The sequence below is a fragment of the Centroberyx affinis genome, unplaced genomic scaffold (assembly GCF_046629955.1).
Source record: "Centroberyx affinis isolate AG114_WGS23_722 - 3 ecotype Tasmania unplaced genomic scaffold, CSIRO-AGI_Caff_v1 ptg001140l_1, whole genome shotgun sequence".
In the NCBI taxonomy this organism is placed as follows: Eukaryota; Metazoa; Chordata; class Actinopteri; order Beryciformes; family Berycidae; genus Centroberyx; species Centroberyx affinis.
Genome location: NW_027279676.1, coordinates 438,428 through 460,315, shown reverse-complemented (window position 1 = coordinate 460,315; position 21,888 = coordinate 438,428). Strand labels below are relative to the sequence as shown.

The window sequence follows — 21,888 nt, the reverse complement described above, 5'->3', positions numbered from 1 at the left end:
CATCATGACACCACAGCGCCACAGGGATCCGAAACAGGGCTTGGATAACTTTCACAGGTTTTATTTCAAATATTGAGGAAGTAAACAACTCAATAGGCTGATAAGCTATGTAACCGGACAGGCTCAGTCCATGTGTCACTCTCTATTTCTGTTCCACGGCTTTGATGTTTCAATAACATTTTGTCTGGTCCAAGCAAAAAATCGTTATGGTCCCAACACTGGTTCCACTGCTGCTGAACTGCCGCAATGTTGTCGAGAAAACGTGACTGTCTTGTTCTCATTATGTTGGCCATATGAAGGGTATATAGATCCTGAAATGGAGTCAGGCCAGGCTGGTTCAGGCATTCAGAGTTGATGAGTGGGGTGAGGAGAGGCGCCAGGGGTGCGATGACGAAGGGGTTTGCGTGCAACGAAGGATCAGTGTCTCCAGCAACATATGAAGACCAGCTGAGACAAACCTCAAATGACCTCAACCAGCATGCCTCCTTATGGTGGGTAAGCATGGTCTGTGTGAATCCGAGTTAGTGTATCTGTGTGTGTGTGTGTGTGTGTGTGTGTGTGTGTGTGTGTGTCCCAGACCACATAAGGGCACTACAAAATCAAATTGAGCCAATAAAGACAATTGGCACTGGTAAGCATGCACAACAAGATTGATTGTGTTTGTCCATGTTGGCTCAATGAAACTTCCTGATTGAATCAAGACTAAATAAGAAAACCCCCCAAGAAACAAACAAATAGGCATGCGGTATGCATGGTGCAATGGGAGCAATAGCGGTCACAGAAAAGCAATGATTTCTGGACCCTACTACTGCCAAAAACAGAAAAAGAAAAATCAACCCCAGTTACCGCAGAGTAATGATAAGCAAACCATGATTTGGCCATTTTTATTTTTTTGGGTTGAGAATAATCAGGAGAATGGGATTGAAGTGGGGTTGTTTATCGTAGAAAACACTTTGAAAAGGCAGCTTTTCTGTCCTGCTCTACAAAGAGGGTGTGGTGGTGGTGATGGTGGTGGTGGTGAGGGGGGCCCAAATGCTTCCCAAATACCCAAACAAAAGGGCCTGTCTGTGAAGCAGAGTGTTTGAATCCATCTGCGCCGGGCTGAACAGGCCTGCTGGCAGGGGAATACTTCAGGGGAAGGCAGCCGTCTACTTTATGACTGTGCTGACGTCAATGGCATAATTCAAATACTTGCAGAGTGCACGCTTCCAGCTCTCTGAACCTGCTCTCTCTCTGTGGCGGGCCGCAGCGAAAACCCGACGTGGAGTCGGTCTCCGCGAAAAAAAACAAAAAAACTGGAGTGGAGTCATGTCACCAAAACACATGGTAGTCATTTGCTAACCCTTTAGTTATAGACAGGCAAGTGACAGACTGCCACCTCTCTGGAAATTCACTTGTATATTCTCTTAAGGACAGTGTTCCATCCAAACAGGACGTGCATGTGTGTTTATACTTGTGTAAGCGAAACGGGAAGAGGAGTGTAAAAAAAGTCATATTCCAACTAATGTGAAGTTATTGTGCTCATTTAGCACCCCAGCCCCCCCCCCCCATTCCCTTTCCTGCAACATGTATAACACTTCTCTTTTACTCACAGAGGGGAACTTACAGAAGGCTCTTCAGTGGCTTTGGCATGCAAATGAATGTGTGGACACACGCGCACGCACACACACACACACATTCAGTAGGATGGGGAACCGAGCCGTTCCAATTTGTAAATGGCTGCACATTTCTTAGAACCACCGGGATGACGTAAATAAACAAACGAGAAAAAAATATAATTAAAAAATTCGCTAAATAATAATATGAATAATATATTAAAATACATAAATCCTAAATGAAAACATAGATAAATAAATACATTTGATTCAAACGTGCTCATCCTACAGCTGCTTTGAGGCGTATGTGAGTCTTTAGGGCCCAAAACTGCACACTTCTACCCAAAAAGCCACTTGAGGACTGAATCTGTGTGCTCTTGTCACTGGATGTGGAAGAATTGTTTTACTGTGCTTAAATAGCATCATCAGTTACACAGTGGGACAATTAGGGATGACATAATTTAGCTCCACGCTGCTGTGTTTAAGAAGCTAGATGGAACCACAGACAAACTGACAAGCACTCTAAAATTTCCCTTGGTTTTACAAGGGTGGAAAATAAAATTGCTAAATATAATACCTGTAGGCAAAAGGTTTTTTTTTTGTTTTTTTTTGCAAGGGAGGTAACGCCTCAAACATGATGAAGCCTTTGCAACAATCCAACAATATATTCCCCTGAATGTAGCTCATGCCAAGGTAGACCTAACTGTCTTAGCATTTACATAACAGTGATAAATCCCTGGGCTCTGAAATAATGTATATATATGTTCTACCAGTACATATTATCTTAGATAGTCAGTTTTTCAGTCTCTCCTTCATTTGTGCTTCCCTCCTCCTCTCCACTTCGCCCTCGGGAAGCACAAACTCAGTTCACCTTAGCTGGAAAAGAGAAAATGTCAAGACTAATAGCCTTTATCTGAAAACAAAAGCAATACTGTACTCGGCCAGTAGCTGAATCTGTTAAAAGCAGAGGTTGGCTGATTAAAGCAGGAGCTGTCCCACAATATCTGCTTGGAGAGCCTCTGTAGTGTCAACTCCTCATGGAAGTTTTGGCTGAATGAACCCAGGGGAAAATGAAAAGCTTAAAAGGCTTAAAAGGCACCAATTGAATTGAATCTATTGTATGTGAACATTTTGGTGACACAACATTTCTAAGAGCCATTAAGAAATCACACAAAATTATTCTATCATGATTCTGGTAAATCTATTAGTAATTCTAAATAGACTATCATTATTAGTTTTATTTTGGGCATGTTTGTGCACATTATTCAATTAGTCCTGTGTCATACCCACGTCACTCACTGCTTGATGTGCACACAGCCTGTCTGCTCCTCCCACACACACATTATGAAGCTTGTTTAGTCGGCTTGCAGTGCTGCAGGTACAAACTGTGGCAGGAATTTCAGGGATTCAGTGTCTTGCTCAAGGACACTTCAGCAGGGATTGTTTCATTTAATTTGGTCAAAACTTCAATGAGCTCATAAATGAGACGGGTGGAGGAAGACAGTGGAGGTCCGTAGCTTGATCTTATTTTAACAAATTACTTTACACTTCAGCTTATGCCTGTATTATGAACATAAGAATAAGTAGAGAATTGATAAGGAACCGGAATCAAATTTGGAATGATAAAATCTTAACAATTCAACCGATCCAGCATCAGGCCTGTACGTATGCAGGCATACGCACATACATGCACACACACATATACATGCACACAAGTCGATCCATTCCTAAACCTCAGTTCTAGATATCTCCTGGCCCAGGGCTAAGGGCCAAGGCAGTGTGTGCCAGCAGGTATAGATAGCCTTGGGCAGGGTAAATGGCTGGCACCGGGGCTTGTTTAAGACACTGGAGCCTTGTAGGGCAGAGGCCAGACCTGTCACTTTCTGGCTCACATTCAACACTGGGAATGTTTTCAATTAAAATGGTTGATTAAAACCACAACACTCATCCTCGCACAGGAAACCTATGCATGACTGTAAAAATTCTTTAGTGATAAACAGACATACAAACAAATAGATTACTTGTTTTTGAAAACATATTTGCCCTCGGTGTTCAGCGAGAACGCAGCGGATTGGTTGGCTGTGCCAGTTATTCTGCCACCCTCCAGACGTCAGTCAGTCACTCCTTATGGAAACCTCCAACCCTCTTTAACCCTCTTAAGGCACCTGACTGACACCCGAGACTGCGAGGGCAGGGAGAGGGGGAAATGTGACCTAAGGCTGGATAAGGCAAAGCAATGAACTGGCATCTTTCTATATCTTATCTGAGTGGACACAGATGTAGATACACGCAAACATAATCATGTTTGTGGCTACACAAGCTCACATAGGCACATACACATGCACAGATATGCTGACACTCAGACAAGTGCATGCACATGCTTGCACACTCGCACAATGGCCATCAAAAATACATTGCAGAAGAGAGATCCCTTATTTAACCGGTAAGTTGACTAAAAACAAATTCAACAAAGTATTTACAGCAACTGCCTGGGGGACAAGTTGCAGAAGAAGGGAGGATTACGCAAATACAGACATTTTACCTGGGAGCTGCCCAACAACAACTACAACAACCATGTACTGTTAACCACTGTAGCAGTCCTTGCTCAACGGCACACTGAGAATACTTACTAAAAGAAGGGGGAATATGTCTTTTTCTTTTCCCGCACCTAGATTTTCAGAGATTTTAACCGGCAACCTTTTGGTCACAAGCTTCTCTAACCATCAGGCTAATGTCACGCCTGATGGTTAGAGAAGCTTGTGACCAAAAGGTTGTTTTGTCACGCCATAATACATGTGTAAAGAGAGAGAAGACTAAAATTTGCAAGGTGTAAATTTGTCGTAAACAAACATGAGAGGCTAGATCCTTTACCAGCTCATCTGTGAAAGAACAATAATCAGAGATGCTCTTTGCTAACCAGGCTCCTCAGAACAAACTAACCAACTAAAGCAAATGTAATTAGGCAGACCACAATCAAACTTTGGTCAAGCACACAATGTACTCTTTGCTTAGTGGCAAAACAAAAGACTTATTCATTTATTTTTTTTAAAACAACAGAAACAATAAAAACAAAAGGAGAAAGCCACTTAATACAAGCAAACCTCAGAGAGAAATTAAAAATAAAGGACATCGAGTAAAGCAATGACACTGACACATATGTGTCCTTCCATCACAATGTGGTAATGAGCTAACCTCTTATGCAACAGATTTCCAATATACAAATAGGCATTCATGTCCCTCCCTCCCTCCCTCTCCCTCCCTCTCTCTCCCTCTCTCTCTCTCCCTCTCTCTCTGTCATATTTTGGCAAAAGGGAAACAGAGGGCAAGCACTTTTTTTTTTTTTTTTTATCTGAGGAGAGAAACTTCCATAGCAGCCAAAACCATCCATCACCAACTGCAAAGACAAAGAATTCCTGGAAAGGAGTAAAGGAAAGGAGAGATGCATGATTTAAAAGAAACTTGCATAACCCTCTCAGGTGGGTGTAAGGGCTGAGCTGTGCAAAGCCTCCATGTCAAAACAAAGAAAACTGATGACTGTAATCAATTCGTCTGGAATGAATAAGCGAGGTACAGAATGCGTTAGCCCAAATGAGTTAGCCTGAAATGACAAAAAAGACTTTCAATCTTGGTTTTTTTGTGTTTTGGAGAGGTGCCGGTCCTCCAGGTTCGCCGTGGCTCACCTTCCACCGATCATTATGAAACTCCACTGAGATGCTGGGCAGGATCATCTTTGGATGGGTCTCCCTCTTCCCACCCTACCTCTACCCTCGCTGCCTCCAGCGCTGACGTAAAGGAGGTTTGAGGGAGTATTCCCCTGCCCTCTGAAACAATACATAATGTTCCACCAGCTGTTATTCTAAAGGCAGAAGGTATGTTCTTGTAATAATCCAGCACATAAGTGTGAGAAATCTATCCACTTTGTGTATCTGTGATGTTAATTTGATGAAAAAAAACTCATTTATTTACCCAGGGCAGGTTTTCTTAGCTCCACATATTCTCAGTTTGACATTTTTTTTTCACAATTTGACCCAGTACAACCAGTCTTCTACTGTATACATATAACAAATCTAAATATTCCAATATTCAAAAGGCAGCAATTATTTCCATAAGCAGATAAGGTGTTCCAGAGCGTGGTTTTCTGGTACAGTGTAAAATCCCTGACTTATAAATCAAGTTGCACGTCGAGAAGATCTTCCATTATCTGCAACCAGAGAAATTTCTTAGCATTGGCCTCTGATTTGTTTCCCCTCCAAAATCAATCAAGTGCTGGAAAATGAAGTATGTGGAAACAGCTGTGCCCACGTCTTGTAATGCATATTGTAATCACAAAATTCGGCGGGGAAAAAAAAAGTCACATCATGTTTTGTCAGTATTGTGTAGGTTTACTAATTGCCGTCCATAGAGGCTTTTTAAAATCCTGGGTGTGCCTTTACATCAGCAGCCTGGTCTCCAAAGCAAGGCCAAACAGAGCAAGTCATGGCTTCATCTTTATTTAAGTCACTCAATTCCCCCTGAAACCAAAATTTTGTAATACATTAATTCATGATGAACACATGCTTAACTAAGGCATGAATACATTTCTTCATGTTAACTGAGTAATTAACAAAGGCATTTAGAAATGCAGTGATTAAACTTTGTTCATGACCTATTTATGACTGATCTGTCTCAATTTTGGAAGTTCCTCTTCCATTAATAAACCATTTACTAACATTAACAAAGAATTCCCAAAACTGTACTCCTCACAACTTCCTTCATCCTTCATTAATGGTTTCCTGCTAATCAGTAGACATTAATTCATGTTTGTTAACTCTCAAATAAACCATTCCGCATTACCTATTGTAAAGTGACAGCTCTTTATGCCTTACCAATGGTCTACATAAGTCCATATGAAACATTACTTAAGGAATCTCCAGCAATGATGCATCCAGTTGTTCTTCCAAGAGGCAATTATAATACTAAAGGCTTACTAAAGTAAATAAATCATGAATTCATGCTTCTTAACTCTTAATTAATCCATTGCACATTACCTTGAACTGACAGCTCTTCATGCCTAACAGATTATATAAATCCATGTGAATTTAAGGGCTCCCCGACAATGATGAACCTTAGCTTAACCTATAGCTTGTATACAGTGGGAAAAGACAGGAATGAAGGAAGAGAAAGGGAGAGAGGATGACACGCAATTAAGATCATAGGTACAAATCCAATAATACTCTTGAACAAGTACAAAATACACTCCTGAGCCTGCTGAGTGACTAGAAACCCCCTCAACCCACTGGACCCTGCTGTGGAAAATAGTCCATTCAACTTTCCTTGCAGCCCGGTCTCCACTACAAGGGAAAAACAAGCGTCTTGTCATCTCACTGACAGACTGCACTGATGCTGTGGCGCGGCATATACATGTAGATGCCTGTGCTCACACACACGCATGCACAGACAGACACTTAACTGTAGTATCTACGATACGGAGGCTCCGGTAGAAAAATATTATTGGTGATGTCACCCTGTCTCCAAGAGTCAGATGGCATAAACAGCGGTTAGATCTGAGCCGATGACATGAGCCGGGCAGGGCGAGAGGAGCGGGGCGGTTTGGAGGAGGGCCGTGGTATTCCTCACCTCCGCTCCGAGAGTCAACACACAGCTACCCACATCTGTCACATGGTGTGCACACACAGACTGACGGCAGGCGCTCTCAGTCTCGTTCTCACACACACACACACACACACACACACACACACACACACACACGTACGCAGGTACGCTCGCAGCTTCACTTGATGATGCAAGCTGTCATTTACGCAAACAAGAGCAGAGTTAACCATCCACCCACACACACACACACACACACACACACACTCAGAAACGTGGACACACAGTGAGACGTGCATTTGAGAGAGTAGCCAGGGTTGTTTCAAACTAGCAGGCCAGTGTTATTGGCAGGGGAGAGAGAGAGAGAGAGAAAGAGAGAGAGAGAGAGAGAGAGAGAGAGAAAGAGAAAGAGAGGACAAGAGAGAGAGAGGACAATTTCATCACTATTACGGCTCACTGCTGGGTCGTGGAACTCCCTCGTCTTCTGACCACTGTTCATGTTTCCAGGGTATTTCTTTCTGTGTGACGCATAGTGGAGATGGTAATGTTTGGACAGGCAGGGTGGCTGTCCGGGACGATTACGATGAATGGAAATACAGAGAAAGCAGCACACTCTCTCACTCTGACTCGGTGGAATGCACAGTGCCGGTCAACCATGTGCCACAGCCCAAAGTCTATATATTTTTAAGGTCAAGACAGCAACGACAAAACAATCAAGTTTCCCTGATAACAATGTGCAAGTTTGGTAACTGCGGTACCAGCGCGCGGTCCAGAATTCCTCTTGGAGCAAAGGGGCAGGCCGCTCCTGCAGAAGGCTGAATAAATAAACTTTCACCCTGACAGCTGAACAATGGAAATCAAGAGTTATTCAGCCACGCTGCGGCCTTGGCCTTCCCGAAACACAGATAATGAGAAGGAGATGGTTTAGGGATAAATGAAAGCGGGCTGACTATCCAGACAAACATGTTTGTGTCACATATATTGGGTCATTTACAGATCGACTGCCATCAAATTGTTTTACAGGATTATCCATGTTAGATTTATGGAAGATTTCATGGCATGCAACTTTCATTTCATTTCATTGGAGTGAGAACCTTGAGTTACAAGAAAACAAAACAAGGTTCGTCAGTGGGCAGCGCTGGCTGGGCATGTGCCAGGACCCAGCTTGGTATGTCAGCCTGGTGCCTTCATCTCAAGGTCAGAGTGGGGAGAATGTGTGACAAAGGAACGAAGGGGCTTTACACACTCTGACAGAGGAAAGACGTCAGTTTCATAAACTGGTAAGCAACGTGAAGATTTTCATTCCAAAAAGATATATCCACCATTTAAAAGACAGGGCGCCTTTAAGAAATAAAATGACTGCCAGTATAACAGTAAAACTCACATGTAGAATATTAACTTTGAGAGAGAGACTTTAGAGAATATCCAAACCGTCCTTATTTGAATAATACTACAAATACCATTAGTATGTAATACTGCCACTACTAAAGATAATAATAAAAACAGCAACAATAATCACGATAATAACACATAACAAGCGATTCCCTAAAGAGTTTACAAAGGGCTTATCAAAACTGCTTCAAATCAATGAATAGTAAAAATAATGTTAAAAAAGAGATAAAAATAAACACATATCAGAGTAAAAGGAGGCAAATCTGACTTAGCTAATCTAAGTTCCTCAGGCAGGTTGTTCCACAGAGCGCTGATGGCAGAAGCACAGTCAACTTTAGTCAGAGGCCCGAGGATCTCAGGCTGCACTCTGACTCACTGGGAGCTAAGAGGTCTGTAATGTAGCTAAGATCCACACCTAGCTAGTTTTAAACGTGATCAGTAAAATCCTCACAAAAAAGGTATAGGGATGCTAAATGTGAAAGTGACTTTTGATATCGGCATGAATAAAGGGAGTTGCAATAGTCTAACGACATAAGATAAAAGCATGGAGGACAGGAATTGACTGGATTTTGCTTTAAGTTGCAATATTTAGCTAAGACAGTTTTTTGATGCAGTTACAGTACTTTTTAAACGTTTATTGTGAGGTATTTCTGCTTTAATAGATGATGTACAGTGGAGAGCGCCAAAAAATGATGAGAGAGAAAATGTGAATAATGTGCAGAAGAGGCCGAGAGCCAGATTCCAACTGATATCTGCATTTAGCTAATCGTGTACCTCATACTTTTGGTTCTTGTGGAGCCAAGACTAATCCACATTTGAATTATCTGAGTGTACAGAGCCAAAAAATGTGCTGCTGTCCAAATACTTCTGGTGCTCACTGTATACTACACTGAAACCAATCCGCTGCGGTCCCATTCATAGTGCTGTGCAGCGCTATGCGGTGCTATGAGTGGATCATTGTCCTGGATCAAAACTCTAATCAGCGAGGGTAAAACACAAAGCACAAAGCGCCCGTTTGAGTGTAAACACACACATTATAGTGAGGGTGTGAGAATGAGAGATGAGCACTCGCTGGAGGACTGAAGAGGATAATACATGACCTGAGGTCAAGCACCTCTGAAAAACCACAGTCCTCTCAACACTGTTCTGACACTGTTTCCAAAATGAGATGCAGACCATGAAAAAGACATATAAAACCTACCTATAAAAATGATTACTAAAAACAAATATGAACATTTTGAGGAGGCATTCATCACCGTTTTGGAATATTGAGCCATAAACACTAGGTACTTTATTTATTTATTTATTTTTTACAAAAATGGACAGATACAGTGAGCTTCCTCTGTATTTGGAGGACAACACTCTTTTTGTTTTGCACACATCACACATTTCAAATGTGAAATAACACCATTTGATGTTACATTAAAGACAAATTAAAGCTTAGATCTTATAACCTCATAGTCATTGTGTCATTACATCCAGCAAATGGGCGTAATATGAAATTAAATGGGAAAATATGTTGCAGTCACGATTGTCTTTTCCATGTGACTTTAATCATCCAACATGGGGATGTGGTCTGTCTCATCACATCACAATGTGACCAAAACATTTTTTGTCACCAATTTGTCACCATTCAAACCTGCCCAGTTTATGCATCCTGGCGTGATCACATGATAAAGTTTGCATTGAGAACACAAGTGTACCCGCAACAAAAGAGTTTTTCTGTCCAAGTGCTTATGCTGCTCACTGTAGATATTATAAGTGCATCATTGTGCTGGTTCCAAACTCCAATCAGGGAGGGAAAACAAACACACACAAAGCATTGTTTGATCATGTAGATAGCCCATTTAAAGTCTTATTATACCATTTCACACATCTCTCACACACACACACACACACACACACACACACACACACGCACACACGCACACACGCACACACACACACACCCCTCTCTATGAGAAGTAAGACAGGCATACAGGTCACTTCTAAATGCTTGAGAAAAGATAGACACTGTTGAGATATGCCTATTTAAAAGAGGCACTGCAATGCTAATTATGAAGAGCTACACACACACACACACACATTCAGAACTGGTACATGAGTGCAATATACACATTGAGGCAGGGCAAACACTTGAGGTCTGTCGTCGTTTCAGAGAGAGAGAGAGAGTGGAGGTAAACAGTCTTATCTGTGATTATAAAGAACAGACTCTTCTCTCTCCCCAGTGATTTCTCACTAGATATGCCCAGGCAGTTTCGATGTGACAAACAGAACACCTCACACAACTGAAGTCAAGAAACACCAGCTACTTCAACTGTTTAAAGTGTGTCTACAAAGGTAAGAAGAACGTCTTTGTGTGCATGTGCTTGCAAGTCAATACATACTCTGTTCTGTACTGTATTTGCTGATTCAAACTTTTCATCTGACCTACATTGAGTGACCCATTTTGTAATGGCAGTATACATCTTTGAAAATTGTCCAAAGTACACTATTTTACATATTTCCTTGTCTGCTACGATGACATATTTGATGTCATCTGAGATTTTCTAATCTCAACTGTCATGTAAATTGAGTGCTGAAGATGGGAGCAAAGCCTGACTTGGAATTGAGATGGTAGATGTGATCCATGCTACAATCTTCTCAGTGAAATGTTATCCATAAAAAATGCTAAAATTAAGCCCATAAAATGAAACAGTAACACTTTATTTTACAGCCCGCTAATTATGGTGTAACTAGTTTGTAATTATGGGGTACTAATAAAATAACAATGCTGTAGTTACAGGGTAACAAAACAAGAAGTATGGCAATTAAGGGGTAACAATTTTGTAATTATGAGAGATTTATAAGGTAGTTATGGTGTAACTGATGTTGTAATATAATTACAGGGTAATTAAAAAATAATTACAGGGTACATTAAAGTAATAAGGGGGGACTAAATAAATGTTATCAGTGCTTAAAGGTTCCTGCACTGGAAAAGGCCATTGTAAAGTGCTACCCATGTTTCAATGAACTACATGGGTTGATGCACAGGTTGTTCTGGAAAAAATAAATTCTACACCTGAAAAGCTGAATTGAAGATGAATAACTTTTATTTTTATTTTCCTAAAGTATCCCCTCAGACATGATAGCAGGTAGTAGTAATTGGCAATAGTAATATATAGCAGTAATAGTAGTAGGTAGTAGTAAGATTAGAGTGAGCTCACTTGTGGCTTAAAACAGTGAAATAGGAATTAGCAATTAAATAGATGTTTTCCGCATAAAAAATACAGTATCTTAATACAAATTCCAAATATTCAGTTATGTGTTTTTTAATTGTGTAGTTTATAAACCATGTACGAAGTGGGACATCTCTGTCATCAAAGTTTACTGGAGCCTGAGCATCATCTGATGAATCATAATGCTGCTGGACAGAACAGACAAACAAGAGACAGACAGTCAGGATAGACTAGTTGTTTGTGCTGAAGGATTTGCATTTGTGTCCAGTTCTTCCTTAGTTTGATTTACATTGTAAATTCACAGTTAGATTTGTTGTTGAAACAAAACTATGATGAAAGGCATAAGATGAAGCTATGATGAAGCATGTTGACCTTGAATGAAGCTACATCAGGTGGCCTTATGATTATTTGCTTATTAAAATGTTGCCATAGCATTTGAATAAGGAGCATTATCTTTATGCTGAAGCCTCTAGCCTCTAGAGTGACTGCTGAGCTCGACTGTGACCTTTCACCTCAGTCTGCTGTTGGTCTCGACTCCAAACCTGCTTGTGGATTTGGGAGCCTCAATATATGGGAACCAATAGCCAGTGCAGCTTCATCAGCAAACAAAAGTCTCTTGGATATGGACAAAGGAGACCTTCCTCCAACAGAGAAAGAGTCTCCTCTCATGACTGAAGTCACAGCGTTAGCTAATGCTGGAGCATCCATCCACCCAGCTCAGCATGTTGGGGCTCAGTCCACCCTGCTCCGCCTTGTTGAGGCTCCATCCCATGAGGCTCCAGTGACTGATGGCTTCAAAATGATTCAGAGATTGAATCAGCTTCAGCACTCCCCCATTGGTTTTGACGATGACTACCATATGGAGGCAGTTGGAAAGAGATACCTCTATGCCCCCCCATGTGACACATCTGGATTTTCATTGGATATTCATTCTAAACAAACAAAATCACATAAAATTATTATTATTATTATGGTAAGGGAACAAGCTCTGATAACATTTGTTTTGTCCCCCCTAATTACGTTATTGTAACCTGTAATTATTATTAATAAGTATGCAGTAATTACAAAAATGGTTACACCATAACTACCTTCTAAATCTCTCATAATTACAAAAATGGTAACCCTTAATTCCCAGACTTACTGTTTTGTTATCCTGTCTCTACAGCATTGTTATTTTATTAGTACCCATAATTACAAACTAATTACACCGTAATTAGTGGGCTATAAAATAAAGCGTTACCAATGAAACTGAATAATAAATATTGGTTTTACTTCCTTAATGCAATTCAATACCATCAATTTCTTTGCAATAAGGAAGTAAAACCTAAACACTACAACATTGGTTTTCCCCATTGGTCTATACATAAATGACAGCCAGACAGCTGTTGAGAGGGGCAGAATGAGAGAGGATGAAATACATCCACCTCATGATAGATGGTTTTAGTTTGAAAGTAACTGAATTCAACAACTTCCAAAAAATATGTACTGATGTCATCCAAGAAAGTCTAGTTAAGAAACAATAGCAGTGATACTATATCAAGCTGTGCTGTGTGATGTGAGACAGTTTGTTTCTGCCCCCTCGGTAAGTACAGGGTCATGTAAAAATGTAAGTACTACAACAGTGTAAAAATAGTGTGATAATATGGGGATAAATTATGGGGACACAGAGGGTTAGCCATCAGATTACATTTCAGTTGTATTTTCATATATTTGTAAACTCTGTGGGTGATGGCGGGGGGGGGGGAGGAGGGAGGCGTAAGGGGGCAAATATGTTTTTCTTTTTCTTAAGAAAATGTAAAATGCCAATGTAAAATGTCTGAACCCCTTCTATAGAGAAATTCAATAAAAAGTTGATCGCAAAAAAACCCCAGTGTAATCAATTACCCAGTGCTCTATTATGTGGACATACATTGCTTCACAGTCATGGATTAAGTCTATACTTCAAATATCCATATTAAGCTATCTAGAGTAAGTGACTTACTCTAGAATACTCTAGAGTCTTAAAATATTTTTCGTAACAAAAAAAAAAAAAAAAGTGAAAGAAATCTGCCAGTGGGGTGAGAAAAGTTCACTTGTTTGCAATGCTAATCAATGTGTTTAAAATATTTTTCATAGAAAAAAAGTGAAAAAAATCTGCCAGTGGGGTGAGAAGTTCACTTGTTTGCAATGCAAATCACAATATGTTTCGGTGCTTTTCTTGAATCAGGTAACTTAATATTGGGATTAGACTTGAGTGATCTGCTTTATTTCAAGATATTGTCACTTTTTTCAGACTCAATATTTGACAAAAAGACTTTTTAGGATGGTGTCATCCTAAATTAAAAAGTTTGCTTTACTGCAGATCTCTATTGAGAATATTTGTTAATCTAAAGCCAGGCTGAAGTTGTATCTGTGACACCAGCCTACACAGTCGTGGATAAGTTGTGAATGGAGTAACGACAGTGTTGTCGTGCTGGGGTTTGTGACGCAGGTCAGGCCCGTCTGCTCTTTGTCTCCCTGTCAGTCTGAAGGAACTCATTTGTCCCCGCAGAAAGATGGATGAACTGTTGTAAGAGCCTGCAGGGGGGTGTCAAAACACCTGGGGGATAGTGTGTGTGTGCGTGTGTGTGTGTGTGTGTGAGGAAGTCCCTGTCGCCCCACTGGCCCGTTTCCTCATTAGTGTCACAATCCTGCTCAGCATGGACTTCCTCTGACAGCAAGGTGTCTGTGTGATACACACACACACACACACACACACACACACACACACACACTCACTGTCACACACTTGCATCCAAACACATGTAGAAAACACTCACACACACATTTGTTTGTCACAAGTGCATTCGCAAGTCTTCACTCTGTCATACATCTGCACACACACACACACACGCACGCACACACACACACACACACACACAGAATACACCTGCCAACTTGGACACAAATCCGCTCTTCCCTCAGGCAGAAGAAGGGCTCATCCTGCCTCCTCTCATTCTGTCGTGCCAGAGAACAGGGACCCCCTGGGGTGTCAGCACTCACACTGACGCAGGTCCCGGAGCCTTAGGAAGGTTTGGGAAGAACACCCCATAAAAGCCCGCCTTTGTTCCGGCCTACTCAAACAAATCACATGGACACGAGGGCACGCGATGCCTGAGCTCGCTAATGTCGGCTGCATGGCCCTCGGCGAGAGCTGTGCCCTGCACTCTCCCCCCCCGCATTGGGTTTTCAATTCATTTCAGGAAGTGAAGTTATTTTGATTTTCTTTTTTTGTTTTCGGGTCAAGTGGCTGTTTGCTGGGGGATGAAGGAGGATGATGTTTTCCTTGGAGGCACACATTATGAACTGCATCCCTTTGTTTTACTATACACATTATAGAAAATATGTGGGAAAATGGCATTTGAACAGAAATTATCCTCATAAGCCAGAGTTTGAACTGGGTCAAAATCTGAACATGGATGCACTACCATTAGTAAATGTATAGCAGGAACTGTAAACTGACTCTCACCCTTATTTCCATATGCCATGTTGAACTTGGCAGGCTGTAGCCATCGTTTGCATTTTCATTTTAGTGTTTCTCCTATTTCCCTTCCTAATAAACAAATTATCATAGGACCAATGTGTGGAATTGGTCATTATTATAAGAATTCAAATAAAGCCATTTTGGAAATGCAGCTGGCTGCTGCCTTGTGTGGCTCAGCTCATGAGATCTTGCTACAGGCCCACAGGGCCTGCGAAAGTACACACACATACACACACTCATACACACACACACCAGCACTCACATGCCTGCTGTTCCGGCAATGCTTAGGGCCATTTTTTCTTGTGTTTATCCATCACTACAGGAAGTGTGCCTAGCAAAACTGGGATGCCACATAAAATGTCTTGATGTTTAGAGGGCAAAAGAAAGAGAAATAAACTCTTAAACTCGCACACACACACACACACACACACACAATCAACTGCACATGCTGCCTGCAGTGGCATACCCACAGGGATTTACCAGGAGCAGCATTCTCTCAGTCTGCCAAACGAGGCCACAAGTACAGACTCCAGAACAAACAAAAACTGGCACACACACACACACACACACACACACACACACACGCACACACTCACACTCACACTCTGCTTATTCACCTACCAAAGAACAGTTGCAGTAAATCATAGGGGAAAATTCTACTTCAAAATATCACAGCCTTTCCTGTCAGCTGGCTAAACAGTTCCAGTCAGGAAACCCAAAGCCTTGGACCATCACATACGTTCTCTCTCTAAGATTTCAGCCCCCTAGTCTGCCCAGTGACCAGACAACTCTGCCTGGATACCTGAAGCAGTGGTGGGAGGGGTGGGCGGGTGTCACGTCTGTCTGAAGGAGTTGCACCATTTAGGGGGTCTGGAAGTCTTTAAAACCCCTGATTTTCTCGTTATTTAATGGAACTCTATTTGTCGCCTAACGATGTTGGCCTAAAACCTTCGTACATGACGCACGGGGAGGTCGCTGTGCTCTTGTATAATCCAATATCTGTGGGTCTGCCCAGTAGCCAGACTGCCCTGCCTGTCCATTGGGGGCCCCACTGAGGCCATTAAAAATGGCGAGGAGCGGGAAGCAGTAAAGCCAGCAGGTAACACTAGACACCCGGGGACAGAAATACTGAGCCCCATTAGCTACCAACGCACAGGGGAACAAGGCCAGGAATATGGGTTTCCCAATACTTTGACACCTGGAGAAAGGGGAGAGAGGGAGGAGAGGCAGAGAGAAATAAACCGAGAGAGAGAGAGAGGGAGAGAGAGAGAGAGAGAGAGAGAGAGAGAGAGAGAGAAGTAGAGGTGGTAGAGTATTGCTCCGATCAGAACAGAGCGAGAGATGGAGGAAAAGGAGGGAACCGCTGCCATAGAAACTGCTCATGCTGGCATTTTGTGGACGTGCAGAGCGGAGTGTGAGGTGAGAGACAGATAAGTAGGTAGGTAGATAGCTGTGGCATTTAGACATGCTAGGGCTTCCATAATTCCCCTTACTGAACTAATGCCCAGAGGATGCCACAAGGCTGGCCTGAGTCCAGCATTAGGTCATCAAGCGATGATGGTTTGAGTGTGTGTGTGTGTGTGTTTGTGCGAAGGGATGCTGAGTGCCAGCTGTCACTAGTGTGTGTGTTTGTGAGTCTGTGCGTGTATATACGTGTACGCACACGCTTGCATTAGCGAGATAAACAACATCGCTCGCCCTGGCAGATAGCCACCTCTATTTGGAGTCGGGGGGTGTGCGTCAGTGAGAAGCCCCAGACAGGTGCACCGTCGAGGGGGAGTTACCGCTACTGGAGCCTCTGGCTTTAGCCGGGCCTGTCACATGACAAGCTATTATGAGATCCTGGTAAATAAAGGCAGTTGTGTGTGTGTGTAGAGTATGTTAAATTACTCTGAACTGCATGTAGCGACGTAGTATTTTATATAGCTATGTAATGCGGAGTCCCCAGAGCCATGTGCATACCTCCTGCAGCATGTTGTCATGATCATCACAAGAGAGGTGTCAGAGGATTTGTGGATGTATGCACTAATAACAAAAGCTGGCAGCACGTAGTAGGATGATCACTGTTTTTTTTTTTTTTATTCCTCCATGGATATTGAGATGGATCTTTGTACTGAGAGAAGTCTAAGAACCAGGTGAAACTTGTGAAGCTATAGTTTTTTTTTTCTTTCCCTTCATCCTTCCCTTCTCCGAACTTCTCTGGCACATTCCTTCTCATTCCGTCTCCCTCCTCAAGACACCCCTTATCTCTCCTGCCCTCTCACCTCATCACTCCTGCTCTCCTCCTTTCATCCCTCTTGCCGCCCTGTCTCTCTTTTCCCTCCTCTCCGTGATCTCCTCTGTGCATTCCTGCACGCACTGGGCCGCTGTTTGGTGCAGGGAGTGCGGGGTTTTCTGAGGATCGCCTGTATTAAATAACGTTCATACAATTCAAACAATTCCTATAGATGTTGCCGTCGCTTAAGTGAATTTTGTAGGAAAGGTAATTTTTTTCTGTTCTAAACTGCAGCCCAGAACAACAAACAAAAATTGTGGATTTCTTCAATGCTGTTATGCAATGGAGATTGGAAAGTGGATGATAGCACATTCTTATATCTTAAAAGTTGAGGATAACAGTTAGTTTGGTGCTACTAAAGGCAAGGTTCATTACATTGGGCTTAAAGCTCACCAGAAATTAAGCCTTTTGTGTTTGATTTTCTGGAGCTCTGAGCTGGGTCCTTAGAGATCATTGAGCTCAGAGCTTGCAGGGTTAGTTGAGGATGTTCCTGGATAGATAGACACACTAACGTGTAAACATATCTGGGAACACCAGCCCATTGAAATGAAGGCATCCCCTGTTGACTCTCTTGAACTCTTGAGCTTGATTCATAAGGACTCGATTCTAACTGCAGTGTGACACATTTAAACTAAAAGAAAAGCAGTGTAAATACCTGTAAAACAGCTTGAATCATGACAGTGAAAACACAACCAGAGATCACCGAGGTCAACACTCACGGAAAGTTGAGGATGTTCAGACAAAGAATGGCCAAAACGAGGATTACCAAATATAGCGAAGGGACTATGCGCTGGAAAGACCATACCAATACTGTCCATCCAAAACGCCTTGTGCCTGTGTGCGCACAGACGCGTGTGCAGTGTTTCTTTGCCCTATTGCATAACAGTTCCATATTGTCTGAGCACCTTTCGTCTGTACAGTTAGAGCAGACCTATTGTGTGGTGTTAACCAAACACCAACTCCTGAGTCGTAGCTTTGAAATAACACGCAGGGCTTCTTTTTGGGAAAATGTCATGGGGGGCCTCCTGGCCTCGTAGGAAAACACCTACACAATGGAACTGCACAATAGGACTTAAACAGCCAACTCGTTGACACCTTTCTACACTACTGAGTAGCCAAACACACACACACACAGTATGTATGTGAAGAAGGCCAGAGGAGTTCAAGCGCCCTCTGCCATACTCATATCCTGTATGACAGGATTTCATCAGTGGATGAGTTGACCAGGAAGTCGGGTCCTGCGTTAGCGAGGTTCTCACAGCTGAATACCAATGGGCCAAAACATTTCCTGGCCCTGTTATGACACAATGACACGACACAAACATCTGCTCCAGGTCTATGACTTAACATGCGGCATGATGCGATACCTCAGCATTACAACAACAGCCAGTTCGGTGTGGAATTCCTCAGGTTTGTGCGAGCAGACGTCACTAACCCGTTTTTTTGTTGTTTTTGATTGTGATCTGGATTGCAAAAACAATGAGCCTCCTTTATAATTTTTTATGGAGTACTGGAGTGTTGAAAGACATACTGCATAATGTTTCTGAAAAAACGTCACTCTCTAATTTGCGGTGAAAATGTTTTTTATACCACTGTCAAAGCTCTGTGGTAATGATCTAGGTTGTTTTTATACATTATCATCACACAATCTTTTCACACGCATTTCTCATGAATCCTGTTTATTTACAGGCCTCCCACGCAAATCACTTGAATGATCAGTAGCCCAACCTGATCTTTATTATCTGTACCATCACCACCACCATCAACCATAACAAAACAGCACAGTGCTGGAGTTGCTCTGTGACAATGCGTGGTATGAAAGGCGTTTACCACAGTTGAAGCGTTTCCCTCACACTTGTTTTGACAATAGTTCAGACAGACAGATAGGACAGATGACATTACAGTATGTACTGCAGGTTCTGATGCTGCGTGAGTGGAACATAAGGTGCTGGGAAACATACATAATAGAGCACGCCGGGCGCTGTGGTTATTTCCACTCACCATAGAGAATAATAACATCAAGGAGTGATGGGCGGGAGCTGATCCACTGATAGAGAGAGTTGGGCCACGTTGTAACGTTCACAACCCCACCCCAATCATCAAACCAGTGGCCTTTAGAGTCCCAAGACCACAAGGCTGCCTTTCTATCCATGCCACAATTCTTCTAGTTGGGGTGGAGCAACAGTGAAACAGCACCACAGCAAGCATGTCACATTTCTATATTAGCTACATCTCTAGAAAAAACTAGAAAAACTGTGATGCAAAATCTGCAGTTTGTGGGATTGGCTTTATATTGTCTGTCTGTCTGTCTATCTAAAGAATTGTCACTGAAGTAGCACTGAGAATTAAGGGTGAAACAGGTTCACCTGTGTGTGTGTGTGTGTGTATATGTGTATGTCTTTGCCTATTATATCATTGTGTCAGCACGTACATGTTTGTGCAGTGTGTGGGCACAGACAATAGGCCTTTGTCTCTCCGCATCCTATTTTTCTCCTGTGGGCTGACACACACACACACTCATACACACACTCACACACACCTCATCGACACAGTTCCTCCTGGCTTCCGTCAAGTTACGACAGTTAGAGACAGCAAAACAGGAACAATCTGATCTTCTCTTCCTGCCTCACACTTCCTGTCCTCCTCCTCCTCCGAGAAAGAGAGACAAACAAGAGAAAGAGAAAGACAAGAAGAGAAAAAGAAAGAGCGAGTTGCTAAGACAGAGGCAGAAAATGAGAGAGCGAGCGAGGGTGGCAGAGAGAGAGACAGGGACAGAGACAGAGGAGGTGAGACTGACGTAGGGCAGACAGTGTATCTCTCCTTTTCCCTCTTCCATGCCTTACCTCATTCTCTCCACAACAACAGACTGGAGGGTGTGTGTGTGTGTGTGGAAGTGGGGATGCGACCTCAGAGCATGGGAAAACAGGAGGAGAGAAGCAGTGGAAGGAAGAGTGTGTGGTGGGCCAGTGATGCCGTGGTTACTGTGCTCTAAGCTACATCCAGACTACAAGTGTTTAATTCAAAGCATTAACCTATCTGGTCAAGTATAGTTTCTTTAAAGTCACATTGGTTAACACAATTTAAATTAACTTAACTTAATTACATAAGTAACTATTATAAGTGAGTAGAAGTTTTGTGTAACTGTGTTAAAGGAGGGGTTAGGACTCAAAAGGACTAGTATGTTTTAATGAACTTTTAAACTAAGGCCAGACTAAACTGAAGTTTGGATCAAATATTAGTAAAACAATCTTCCATACATTATGTCAGTCTTTAGACAAGGTCTCCACTCTCATGATAAAAAACACAGGACTGGTTGAAGAGCTAAGAGTAAAACTATGTGAGGAGAAAATAAAAGAAATTTGAGCAGATACATAATATATAAGGACTGAATGGTTCATCGCCACGCTCCCTGCAGTCAATAATATTGTTTCATTCAGTGATCTTAACACATTATTATTGAGTGACGACCTTGTTTGCCCCTACACAGAAAGGTCACAATACCCGTCATAGCGTTGGCTTACCAGACACACACACATATTTTCCCAACCTCTCTCATACACACACACACACACACACACACACACACACACACACACATTCAGAGCACCTGATGAGCTGCGGTTCTGAAGCAGGAAGTGAAAACTCAGTCCATCTGCTTTGACAGGAAGTCAACAGAAGCCACATGCAGGCATGCTGACGTCAATCACAGCCACAGGAACACCTCCCCACACCACACACACACACACACACACACACACACACACACACACTCACACTCACTCACACCGATGCACATATGCCATGATATACACTCACGAACACACGCAAACACGCACACGTTGTCAATCCACGCTCGCAAAAACACACAGCAATGTGTAAAGGGATGTTCGCACATGCCACATACTCAAAATATGCACACACACACACACACACACACACACACACACACACACAGACACACACACAATAAAGGCTACACAAATGCATCACATTGTTCCCTTATTAACAACATGAACCCAAATACCTACAAGTAATAACACACCCAAACACCCAAAGCAACATAAATTCATTCAGAAATGACTAAACTACACTCACTATTCTCAGTTTCAGTCTTTGTCAACTCTCTCTCTTTGCACAATATGTCAGAGACGGTGTTTCGGTTTCTGTGCGTCCTTCTCTGCCTCAACAAGGGGAATATCTGCCTACGGATGTGAGGTTTAAGATTCACTACTTCATTGCCGTATCAATAGAGTTGATAGGAATTGTTGTCAGTGCAACTCAGATCAAAAGCAATTATATTTAGCAGAATGCACATAA

General features: G+C 42.3%; 1 protein-coding gene across 3 annotated transcripts in view; it reads right to left on the bottom strand.

Annotated features, from left to right (window-relative positions):
- The window catches only part of pde4ba (phosphodiesterase 4B, cAMP-specific a), a 73,059-nt gene that overhangs the window by 31,139 nt on the left and 20,032 nt on the right, over positions 1-21,888 (bottom strand). The window contains exon 6 of one of the 3 annotated variants that reach the window (XM_071524065.1): positions 15,901-15,913. The exons of the other annotated variants lie outside the window; for them this stretch is intronic. Within the exon in view, the coding sequence (XP_071380166.1) occupies positions 15,901-15,913 (13 nt within the window). The remainder of the gene's footprint in view (positions 1-15,900; positions 15,914-21,888) is intronic. 3 annotated transcript variants of the gene reach the window in all.